Genomic DNA, 12,823 nt, shown 5'->3' on the forward strand with positions numbered 1-12,823 from the left:
AACCAATGGCTGTGCTGTGTCATCCTATCCTAACCAATGGCTGTGCTGTGTCGGCCTATCCTAACCAATGGCTGTGCTGTGTCGGCCTATCCTAACCAATGGCTGTGCTGTGTCGGCCTATCCCAACCAATGGCTGTGCTGTGTCGGCCTATCCCAACCAATGGCTGTGCTGTGTCGGCCTATCCCAACCAATGGCTGTGCTGTGTCGGCCTATCCTAAGCAATGGCTGTGCTGTGTCGGCCTATCCTAAGCAATGGCTGTGCTGTGTCGGCCTATCCTAACCAATGGCTGTGCTGTGTCATCCTATCCTAACCAATGGCTGTGCTGTGTCATCCTATCCTAACCAATGGCTGTGATGTGTCATCCTAACCAATGGCTGTGCTGTGTCATCCTATCCTAACCAATGGCTGTGCTGTGTCATCCTATCCTAACCAATGGCTGTGCTGTGTCGGTCAATGGTGGCAGTTGAGGAAGAGAGTGAAAGGTTTCTTCACATTTTGTTGTTGTTGATTAGACCACGTTCCCCAAAAACATAAACCACCATCTTGCACGCGGACTAACCTATTCCTCAACCCACCCGGCACTCTTTAAATATCCGGCACTCTTTAAATAGCCTATTCCTCAACTCACCCAGCACTCTTTAAATAGCCTATTCCTCAACCCACCCGGCACTCTTTAAATTATTTTTTTTTATTTTACCTTTATTTAACTAGGCAAGTCAGTTAAGAACAAATTCTTATTTTCAATGAGGGCCTAGGAACAGTGGGTTAACTGCCTGTTCAGGGGCAGAACGACAGATTTGTACCTTGTCAGCTCGGGGATTTGAACTTGCAACCTTTCGGTTACTAGTCCAACGCTCTAACCACTTGGCTACCCTGCCGCCCCAAATAGCCTCCATGTCAGTGAAGGGCTGTTGAGTTAAAACCCAGACTCCACTTGAGGGATTAAGCCATAGGCCTCTTTTAGTGAAGATGATGTCTAGTGGTTAGAGCGTTGGACTAGTAACCGGAAGGTTGCAAGTTCAAACCCCCGAGCGGACAAGGTACAAATCTGTCGTTCTGCCCCTGAACAGGCAGTTAACCCACTGTTCCTAGGCCATCATTGAAAATAAGAATTTGTTCTTAACTGACCTGCCTGGTTAAATAAAAAATAAAAATAATTTAAAAAGCACAGGCCTACCACTTGAGGGATTATGCCACAGTCCTCTTTTAGTGAAGAAGATGTCAAAAAGCACAGGCCTACCACTTGTTGGATTAACATGAAGAAAATTAACCTGATCTGATTATATAAAGAGATCTATAACAGTGTTTTGGTCAGCGCTGCGTTACGCTGGAAACAGGCTGTAAAATAACCAGGAAAGAAGTGACTCAGATGCATATCACGGTTTCATTTCTTCGACATTCAGAGGCTGAGATATAACCTTCTATATCCTACGAGACAAAACAAAAAGAAATATACTAAGCTAATTCTGTCACTATCAATTTATTAAGCTATTTACTGGTCTGTACAATAGAAGATGTTTAAACCCAGATAGCTTTTATGGAATTGCTTGTTGGGTTAAAGACACAGAATGAGAGTAGCCAGCAGTTAGAGCTTTACATTTCTCTGCTAAAAGACTGGATGGTCAATCCGATATCTGACTGCAGATGCATCCGGGCTTTTATACTTCTAGCGCTTAACGGAGCAGAGCTGTTGTCAAGGAAGCGAGTTTTTGTTTATACTGGAACTCCCGCCCCCACCTCCCGCCCACCAATCATGTCAATGCAGTGCTATACGGAGCCCTTCACATTGTTACAAAACTTGTGGAGGCACACGGCGATGCGTTCGGAGCTTGATTTGACCTCTGCCTCCGTGGGTTCAGAAATTGTATCACACCCTCCCTAAGAAGCTTCCGGACACATTTTGGGATCAAACATGAATTGTCTTTTACTCTGTCTGGCGTGGAAAGGTAGCTTGTCTTTTACTCTGTCTGGCGTGGAAAGGTAGCTTGTCTTTTACTCTGTCTGGCGTGGAAAGGTAGCTTGTCTTTTACTCTGTCTGGCGTGGAAAGGTTGCTGGTCTTTTACTCTGTCTGGAGTGGAAAGGTAGCTGGTCTTTTACTCTGTCTGGCGTGGAAAGGTAGCTTGTCTTTTACTCTGTCTGGCGTGGAAAGGTAGCTTGTCTTTTACTCTGTCTGGCGTGGAAAGGTAGCTTGTCTTTTACTCTGTCTGGCGTGGAAAGGTAGCTTGTCTTTTACTCTGTCTGGCATGGAAAGGTAGCTTGTCTTTTACTCTGTCTGGCGTGGAAAGGTAGCTTGTCTTTTACTCTGTCTGGCGTGGAAAGGTAGCTTGTCTTTTACTCTGTCTGGCGTGGAAAGGTAGCTGGTCTTTTACTCTGTCTGGAGTGGAAAGGTAGCTGGTCTTTTACTCTGTCTGGCGTGGAAAGGTAGCTGGTCTTTTACTCTGTCTGGAGTGGAAAGGTAGCTGGTCTTTTACTCTGTCTGGCGTGGAAAGGTAGCTGGTCTTTTACTCTGTCTGGAGTGGAAAGGTAGCTTGTCTTTTACTCTGTCTGGCGTGGAAAGGTAGCTTGTCTTTTACTCTGTCTGGTGTGGAAAGGTAGCTTGTCTTTTACTCTGTCTGGCGTGGAAAGGTAGCTTGTCTTTTACTCTGTCTGGCGTGGAAAGGTAGCTTGTCTTTTACTCTGTCTGGCGTGGAAAGGTAGCTTGTCTTTTACTCTGTCTGGGGTGGAAATGTTGAACTATTTAAAGTACCATGATCAGATGGTCTCACATTTGATTATTTGTAAACAGGGACAGTTTCGTTGTAAACGAGACACATTGATTTGGCATCGGAGAAATATGATAAGATGAACACACAGGCCTCTCTCTCTGTCTGTACATTCTTAACCCGTGTGGTAATAAAAAATATTCTGCTAATAAGTATAATGAGTAGACTTGCATGAAATGTTTATAAAAGGCAATGTTTTTCTCAGACCTGCAAATACGATGATAGATTCATGCAATGCTTTCACCATAAAATAGATGTCAACCCCTACTCTTGTTCACGGTGGTCTGCGAACCCACAACCTTCTGGCCCGCAGCCCTGAACGCGATCAGAATTCCTGCGTTGCCTAGCAACGCTTACAGGACGAAGAACAGTTAATAAAGTTCATATCTAAAGGCTCTGGTCTTTCCAAGAAGTGTTGGTAGACATGGTCTCTACTATCCACCATGTTTTAATCATTATTTTGGCTATGGGGGATATTTTTTAATATTTTTATTCGGCGTTCAGGGAGGGTTTATGTCAAATATATTTTGCTCACCAGACGGACATCAATTTTCCTTTCAGATATCCGTATTAAAAATAATGTTCACTACCTAAGTGCAGTTAATCTATAGTAGTCTTGCTAAATTCACAAATTACTAAGTAAACAAGTAATGCCAAGTTGCAGTTTGAGGCAGAACTATGTCATATTTTCCACTTTCACTCACAAAAACAGATTGTATTTCCCCATTCACACCATAGTAACAACTATAGATACATATAGAAACAACTGAATGTGTCTGAATATTGTTACAGTGACATGTGGAAATCAGACGAACATGCCATTCTGCTTCTAAACAGTAAAACAACCCTGAAACTGTCTCTCTGGTGCAGCCGCACAGCCTGCAAGTCTATTGACTCAGACCGAGAGGCGCCGCCATTTTACCAGCTCATAAACATATGGAAATAATCAGAATAATAAACATGTCAAACGAACTCAGAAATCTCAAATCAATTGATTCTTTGTGAAATTACGTTGACGAAATAATGTACATCCATTCACTCTGACAAACCCAAAGTCTAAACTTAGCTAGCTAAATGTGACTTCTAAAATTATATTTAATCACGTTCTTCACTCACTCGGTTTAGCACAAAACTGAAACGTCATAAAACCTTTAACAAACGCGATAATACCTTGACGGATTTGTTACCTCACATGTTACGACATGTTCTTTAGATATTAGAAAGTTTAAACGTGCTATTGCATACCTTTAGTTAATACTTCTGAAACGGACACAGCCGCTATCGCCTTCAGAGAACAATTGTGGCTGAAGCCTGCCCGGAACTTCCTGTTCCCCGACTATCAAAACGCAACAGGACTTCTTCTTCTTCGGTGGGTTTAATGGTGGTTGGCATTCAATATGTTGCATTAGTTTATTTAGTCAATCTTTTCTTAACTCAGGTGTTGCAAGAAGGACAATAAGGGTATTATCTTTGAAAAACAGGGTGCTGAAAAACGGAGGTTTCTTTTTTTTGTTGGTCAAGATATAACTTGAGGGAGCCAAATAACACTGTTTGGTTGTAATCAAGCTCTGACTTCACTACTTGTTTTGACCAGTGCCTATAGTCTATAGTCTGATAGACGTCGTACTTTGTGCTGATTATTTGAATTAAACACACCACTTATTTTGTCCATAACGATGTAGGAATTTAATTACGTGTCTGGTTAAGATCATTTGAAATGCTCAGCCTCCGGCAGATTACTCCTCTACTTTACTGAGAGAGAGAGAGCACCTGATTGTTCAACTACTTGAATTTACATGGTTGTTACACTACATCTCATGGGCATTAATATGGAGTTGGTCCCCCCTTTGCTGCTATAAGAGCAGCCACTCTTCTGGGAAGGCTTTCCACTAGATGTTGGGACATTGCTGCGGAGACTTGCTTCCATTCAGCCCTTGACCAAACTGTTGCCACAAAGTTGGAAGCACAGACTTGTCTGGAATGCCATTGTAAACTGTAGTGTTAGATTTCCCTTCACTAGAACTGAGGGGTTTTGCCCGAACCATAAAAAAACAGCCCCAGACCATTATTTCTCCTCCACCAAACTTTACAGTTGCCACTATGCATTCGGGCAGGTTGCATTCTCCTAGCATCTGCCAAACCCAGATTCGTCCGTCGGACTGCCAGATGGTAAGGCGTGATTTATCATTCCAGAGAATGCGTTTTCACTGCTCCAGAGTCCAATGGCGGCGAGCTTTACACCACTCCAGCCGACGCTTAGCATTGTGCATGGTGATCTTAGGCTTGTGTGTGGCTGTTCGGTCATGGAAACCCATTTCATGAAGCTCCAGACAAACAGTTATTGTCCTGACTTTGCTTCCAGAGGCAGTTTGGAACTTGGTAGTGAGTGTTGCAACCGAGGAAAGATGATTTTTATGCACTGCCACTTTGCGGCTGAGACGTTGTTGCTCGTAGACGTTTCCACTTCACAAGAACAGCACTTACAGTTGACTGGGGCAGCCTTAGCACGGCAGAAATTTGACAAACTGACTTGTTGGAAAGGTGGCATCCTATGATGGTGCCACTTTGAAAGTCACTGAGCTCTTCAGTAAGGCCATTCTACCGCCAATGTTTGTCTATGGAGATTGCATGGCGGTGTACTCGATTCTATACACCTGTCAGCAACGGCTGTGGCTGAAATAGCCGAATCCACTAATTTGAAGGGGTGTCCACATACTTTAGTATATATAGTGCAGTTTGCACCTTCTTAAGTATGTCAGGGCTGGACATGAGCTTTTCTTGCCACTTGTCCAAATTATTTTTTACTTGTTCATTAGTTTAAAAAATACTTCTCTGAAACGGAAAAATTCTGTAGTAGTAAAAAAATATATATATATATATATATATATTTTTACCTTTATTTAACCAGGCAAGTCAGTTAAAGAACAAATTCTTATTTTCAATGACGGCCTGGGAACAGTGGGTTAACTGCCTGTTCAGGGGCAGAACGAGAGATTTGTACCTTGTCAGCTCGGGGGTTTGAACTTGCAACCTTCCGGTTACTAGTCCAACCACTAGGCTACCCTGCCGACAGATACAATTTGATAATTCTTGTAATTTTAATAACAGTGTAACAACCCCTGACTCTCCAACAACATGGAAACTATGGAAACTAACCATGGAAACTAACCATGGAAACTATAACAAACTGAATCCGCAGACCATAAAGTGCATCATTGAGTTTATTGACATCTTCCTTTGTGTGGCAGAACTGATGAATTACCATAATAATACGAATAGAATAACAACCTATGACAGACTAATTAAATCTGCTAGACGTGTGTCAACCTCACAATAGCAACATACATATATCTCTACAACGCAGTGATTAAAATGTCACAGAACACAATGAAGTTTAAGTCCACATGTCAGTGAATAACACATACCAATTCCAATTCATATTCTATAACAGATCATTTACTTATGAATGATGTATGTTGTGGAAGCTAAATACAAAGCAGTACCGGCACCTATTTCAGTCCAAGTCAAGCAATGAGATGAAAATTGAGTGATGGGAGTGATTTTAATCTGAGTTGGTCTGAGAGAACTGATGAGGCATCTCTACTTTATGTATACGTTGGTGTGTTTTTAAGTTGCTCTGTTGAGAGAAACTCTTCCCACAGACAGAGCAGTAGTAAGGCTTCTCTCCTTTATGTATACGTTGGTGTGTTTTTAAGTTGCTCTCTTGAGAGAAACTCTTCCCACAGACAGAGCAGGAGTAAGGCTTCTCTCCCGTGTGTATACGTTGATGTGTTTTTAAATGGTTCTGTTGAGAAAAACTCTTCCCACAGTCAGAGCAGATGTAAGGCTTCTCTCCTGTGTGTGTTCTCAGATGAACTTTTAGATCAAAGGATGCTGTGAATCTTTTTCCACAGTCACAGCAGGAGTAAGGCTTCTCTCCTGTGTGTATACATTGGTGTTTTTTTAAGCTACCCTGGTGGGAGAAACTCTTCCTACAGTCGGAGCAGTAGTAACGCTTCTTTCCTGTATGTATATGTTCATGTGATTTTAAAGTATCCAATCGAGAGAAACTCTTCCCACAGTCAGAGCAGTAGTAAGGCTTCTCCCCTGTGTGTATACGTTGGTGTGACTTTAAATGGTTCTGTTGAGAGAAACTCTTCCCACAGTCAGAGCAGGAGAACGGCTTCTCTCCTGCATGTATACGTTGGTGTGCTTTAAAGTTACACAGGTGGGAGAAACTCTTCCTACAGTCAGAGCAGTAGTAAGGCTTCTCTCCAGTGTGTATACGTTGGTGTGACTTTAAATGGTTCTGTTGAGAGAAACTCTTCCCACAGTCAGAGCAGGAGAACGGCTTCTCTCCTGCATGTATACGTTGGTGTGCTTTAAAGTTACACAGGTGGGAGAAACTCTTCCCACAGTCAGAGCAGATATAAGGCTTTTCTCCAGTGTGTGTTCTCTGATGAACTGTTAATTCAGACGACGTTGTGAAGCATTTTCCACAGTATGAGCAGGAGTAAGGCTTCTCTCCAGTGTGCACTCTCTGATGAAGTGTCAGATTCCTTGATGTTGTGAATCTCTTCCTACAGTCAGTACAGGAATACAGATTCTCTCCTGTGTGTATTTTTAAGTGTACTTTTAGCTTTGATAGAATTGGAAAATTCTCCTCACAATGTGGGCAGTGGTGAGACCTCTTAGGTCTGTGATCTTCTTGCTGTGTCTCTCTGGATGTAGGGAATGTCTCAACACGGTCTCCTGTGTGAACAACATCAGAAGAACCAGTCAGTTGGTGTGATATACAGTACATATACCAGACCTACAGAACCAGTCAGTTGGTGTGATATACACTACATATACCAGACCTACAGAACCAGTCAGTTGGTGTGATATACACTACATATACCAGACCTACAGAACCAGTCAGTTGGTGTGATATACACTACACATATACCAGACCTACAGAACCAGTCAGTTGGTGTGATATACACTACATATACCAGACCTACAGTACCAGTCAGTTGGTGTGATATACACTACATATACCAGACCTACAGAACCAGTCAGTTGGTGTGATATACAGTACATATACCAGACCTACAGAACCAGTCAGTTGGTGTGATATACACTACATATACCAGACCTACAGAACCAGTCAGTTGGTGTGATATACAGTACATATACCAGACCTACAGAACCAGTCAGTTGGTGTGATATACACTACATATACCAGACCTACAGTACCAGTCAGTTGGTGTGATATACAGTACATATACCAGACCTACAGTACCAGTCAGTTGGTGTGATATACACTACATATACCAGACCTACAGTACCAGTCAGTTGGTGTGATATACACTACATATACCAGACCTACAGAACCAGTCAGTTGGTGTGATATACACTACATATACCAGACCTACAGAACCAGTCAGTTGGTGTGATATACACTACATATACCAGACCTACAGAACCAGTCAGTTGGTGTGATATACACTACATATACCAGACCTACAGAACCAGTCAAATGTTTGGACACCAACTCCTTCCAGGGTTTTTCTTTATTTTTACTATTTTCTACATTGTAGAATAATACTGAAGACTTAAAAAATATATTTTAGATTTTTCAAAGTAGCCACCCTTTGCCTTGATGAAAGCTTTTGCATTCTCTCAACCAGCTTCATGAGGAAGTCACCTGGAATGCATTTCAATTAACAGGTGTGCCTTGTTTAAAGTTAATTTGTGGAAATGTTTTCCTTCTTAATGCATTTGAGCCAATCACCTGTGTTGTGACAAGGTAGGAGTGGTATACAGAAGACAGCCCTATTTGGTAAAATACCAAGTCCATATTATAACAAAAACAGCTCAAATAAGCAAAGAGAAATGACAGTCCATTATTACTTTAAAACATGAAGGTCACTCAATACCCAATCATTTCAAGAACTTTGAAAGTCTCTTCAAGTGCAGTCACAAAAATAATCAATTGCTATGATGAAACTGGCTCTCATGAGGACCGCCACAGGAAAGGAAGACCCAGAGTTACCTCTGTTGCAGAAGATAAGTTCATTAGTCAAGTGCACCTCAGATTGCAGCCCAAAGAAATGCTTAATTTCAAGTAACAGACATCTCAACATCAACTGTTCAGAGGAGACTGCGTGAATCAGGCCTTCATGGTTGAATTGCTGCCAAGAAACCACTACTAAAGGACACCAATATGAAGAAGAGAATTGCTCGGGCGAAGAAACACAAGCAATGGACATTAGACCGATGGAAATCTGTCCTTTGGTCTGTCCTTTTGGTTCCAATTGCCGTGTCTTTCTGAGACGTGGTGTGGGTGAACGGATGATCTCCGCATGTGTGGTTCCCACCGTGAAGCAATGGAGGTGGTGTGGGGGTGCTTTACTGGTGACACTGTCAGTGATTTATTTAGAATTCAAAGCCACACTTAACCAGCATGGCTACCGGTGTGCCCGAGTAAGAAGACTATCATCTCCAATGTACATAATATAAGTAAGTCTACCTGATAAGCTTCTCAGTAAAGCATTAAACAATCAAGCAACCCATAAAAGTGCTAAAAATAGACCATATGTAACCTAAAAAACAAGGTTCATGATATCAATAACTTGCTAGTTACAAATGACATTCATATTTTGACTATCTCTGAAACTCTACTTAGATAATACCTTTGATGATACAGTGGTAGCAATACATGGTTATAACATCTACAGAAAAGACAGAAATTCCAATGGGGGAGGTGTTGCTGTTTATATTCAGAACCACATTCCTGTAAAGATTAGAGATGATCTCATGTTAACTACTGTTGAAGTGATATGGCTGCAGGTTCATCTGCCTCACCTAAAGCCCATTCTGGTGGGAAGCTGCTACAGACAGTCAGTATCTGGATAATGTTAACTACTGTTGAAGTGATATGGCTACAGGTCCATCTGCCTCACCTAAAGCCCATTCTGGTGGGAAGCTGCTATAGACAGTCAGTATCTGGATAATGTTAACTACTGTTGAAGTGATATGGCTGCAGGTTCATCTGCCTCACCTAAAGCCCATTCTGGTGGGAAGCTGCTACAGACAGTCAGTATCTGGATAATGTTAACTACTGTTGAAGTGATATGGCTGCAGGTCCATCTGCCTCACCTAAAGCCCATTCTGGTGGGAAGCTGCTACAGACAGTCAGTATCTGGATAATGTTAACTACTGTTGAAGTGATATGGCTGCAGGTCCATCTGCCTCACCTAAAGCCCATTCTGGTGGGAAGCTGCTATAGACCACCAAGTGCTAACCGTCATTATCTGGATAATGTGTGAAACATTGACTGGCTCTCATCAACCTGCCCACTCAACAACAACAAAAAATCTAAATGTAACCAGTCAGTCAAACTACCAGGGTATTTGCAAACAGCACAGGAATGAAACAGGTATTGATCACATCTTTACTAACGCTGCAGATATTTGCTTTTAAAGCAGTATCCAGAACTACAGGATGTATTGATCACAATATAATAACCATATCTAGGAAAACCACAGTTCCAAAGGCTGGGCCTAACACAGTGTATAAGAGGTCAGACTGGGCCTAACACAGTGTATAAGAGGTCAGGCTGGGCCTAACACAGTGTATAAGAGGTCAGGCTGGGCCTAACACAGTGTATAAGAGGTCAGGCTGGGCCTAACACAGTGTATAAGAGGTCAGGCTGGGCCTCACACAGTGTATAAGAGGTCAGGCTGGGCCTAACACAGCATATAAGAGGTCAGGCTGGGCCTAACACAGTGTATAAGAGGTCAGGCTGGGCCTAACACAGTGTATAAGAGGTCAGGCTGGGCCTAACACAGTGTATAAGAGGTCAGGCTGGGCCTAACACAGTGTATAAGAGGTCAGGCTGGGCCTAACACAGCATATAAGAGGTCATACAATAAGTGTTGTAATGATTCATATGTTGGTGATGTAAATCATATTTGCTGGTCTGGTGTGTAATGAGGAGCAACCAGATGCTGCTGGTCTGGTGTGTAATGAGGAGCAACCAGATGCTGCACTTCACACATTTATGAAACTACTTATTCAAGTTACTAAAAAACAATGCGCCCATTAAGAAATGACTGTAAAAACTGTTAAATCTCCTTGGATTGATGAGGAATTGAACAATTGTATTGTTGAGGGGGATGAGGAGAAAGGAATGGCAAATAAGTCTGGCAGCCCAACTGACAGGTAACCGTACTGCAAGTTAAGAAATCATGTGGCTAAACTAAATTAAAAGAAACTACACTATGAAACAAAGATAAATTACATAAAGAATGATAGTAAAAAGCTTTGGGGCACCTTAAATTAAAAAAAAATTTGGGGGGGGGAAGCCAACTTGGCTTCATCATTCATTGGATCAGATGGCTCATTCATCACAAAACCCGCTGATATTGAATCAGATGGCTCATTCATCACAAAGCCCACTGATATTGGATCAGATGGCTCATTATCACAAAGCCCACTGATATTGGATCAGATGGCTCATTCATCACAAAGCTCACTGATATTGAATCAGATGGCTCATTCATCACAAAACCAACTGATATTGAATCAGATGGCTCATTCATCACAAAACCAACTGATATTGAATCAGATGGCTCATTCATCACAAAACCCGCTGATATTGAATCAGATGGCTCATTCATCACAAAACCCGCTGATATTGAATCAGATGGCTCATTCATCACAAAGCTCACTGATATTGAATCAGATGGCTCATTCATCACAAAGCCCACTGATATTGAATCAGATGGCTCATTCATCACAAAACCAACTGATATTGAATCAGATGGCTCATTCATCACAAAACCAACTGATATTGAATCAGATGGCTCATTCATCACAAAACCAACTGATATTGAATCAGATGGCTCATTCATCACAAAAACAACTGATATTGAATCAGATGACTCATTCATCACAAAACCAACTGATATTGAATCAGGTGGCTCATTCATCACAAAACCAACTGATATTGGCTCATTCATCACAAAACCAACTGATATTGAATCAGATGGCTCATTCATCACAAAAACAACTGATATTGAATCAGATGACTCATTCATCACAAAACCAACTGATATTGGCTCATTCATCACAAAACCAACTGATATTGAATCAGATGGCTCATTCATCACAAAACCAACTGATATTGAATCAGATGGCTCATTCATCACAAAACCCACTGATATTGAATCAGATGGCTCATTCATCACAAAGACCACTGATATTGCCAACTACTTAAATTACTTTTCATTGGCAAGATTAGCACACTTAGGGATGACATGCCAGCAACAAACGCTGACGCTACATATCCAAGTATATCTGAACAAATTTTGAAAAGACAAGATATGTACTTTTGAATTCCGTAAAAGTCAGTGTGGCAGAGGTGAAAAAAGTATTGTTGTCTATCAACCAATGACAAGCCACCAATGTCTGACAATCTGGATGGAAAATGACTGAGGATACTAGCGGACGATGTTGCCACTCCTATTTGACACATCTTCAATATAAGCTTACAAATAATTGTAAGCCTACTAGAAAGTGTGTTCCCTCAGGCCTGGAGGGAAGCTAAAGCTTCTGGGGGAAAAAATGGTGTTTGACCAGATACAATGCTATTTCACAGTAAACAAATTGACAACAGAATTTCAGCACACTTATAGGGAAGGACACTTAAAGGAAGGACACTCAACAAGCACAATACTTTCGGAAGCCACTGTTCACATGGATTTTGTGCTGTAGATATGTGGTAGAGTAGGGGACAGAGTGTGTTGTGAAATCTTTGTATGTCTTGTAATGTTATTGTTTTTCATTGTTGGACCCCAGGAAGAGTAGCTGCAGTCTTGGCAGGAACTAATGGGGATCCATAATAAACCTCAGGAAGAGTAGCTGCTGCCTTGGCAACATCTAATGGGGATCCATAAAAAAAACCCAGGAAGAATAGCTGCTGCCTTGGCAGGAGCTAATGGGGATCCATAATAAAAACTAAAAATACAAATACAGCATTCTGCAGCGACACACCGTCCCATCTGGTTTGC

General features: G+C 41.7%; 1 protein-coding gene across 3 annotated transcripts in view; it reads right to left on the bottom strand.

The window, feature by feature from the left end:
* The window catches only part of LOC135537490 (zinc finger protein OZF-like), a 32,255-nt gene that overhangs the window by 11,727 nt on the left and 7,705 nt on the right, over positions 1–12,823 (bottom strand). The window contains exon 1 of one of the 3 annotated variants that reach the window (XM_064963633.1): positions 4,011–4,104. The exons of 1 other annotated variant lie outside the window; for it this stretch is intronic. Coding sequence is in view for 1 of the 2 variants with exons in the window: in XM_064963635.1 (XP_064819707.1) it covers positions 6,328–7,517 (1,190 nt within the window). In the remaining variant the exon portion in view is untranslated. Of the gene's footprint in view, positions 1–4,010; positions 4,105–5,970; positions 7,518–12,823 lie in introns of those variants that run through there. One more of the 3 variants, XM_064963635.1, reaches the window with a different exon arrangement.

This window comes from Oncorhynchus masou, unplaced genomic scaffold, assembly GCF_036934945.1.
Source record: "Oncorhynchus masou masou isolate Uvic2021 unplaced genomic scaffold, UVic_Omas_1.1 unplaced_scaffold_799, whole genome shotgun sequence".
NCBI lineage: Eukaryota > Metazoa > Chordata > Actinopteri > Salmoniformes > Salmonidae > Oncorhynchus > Oncorhynchus masou.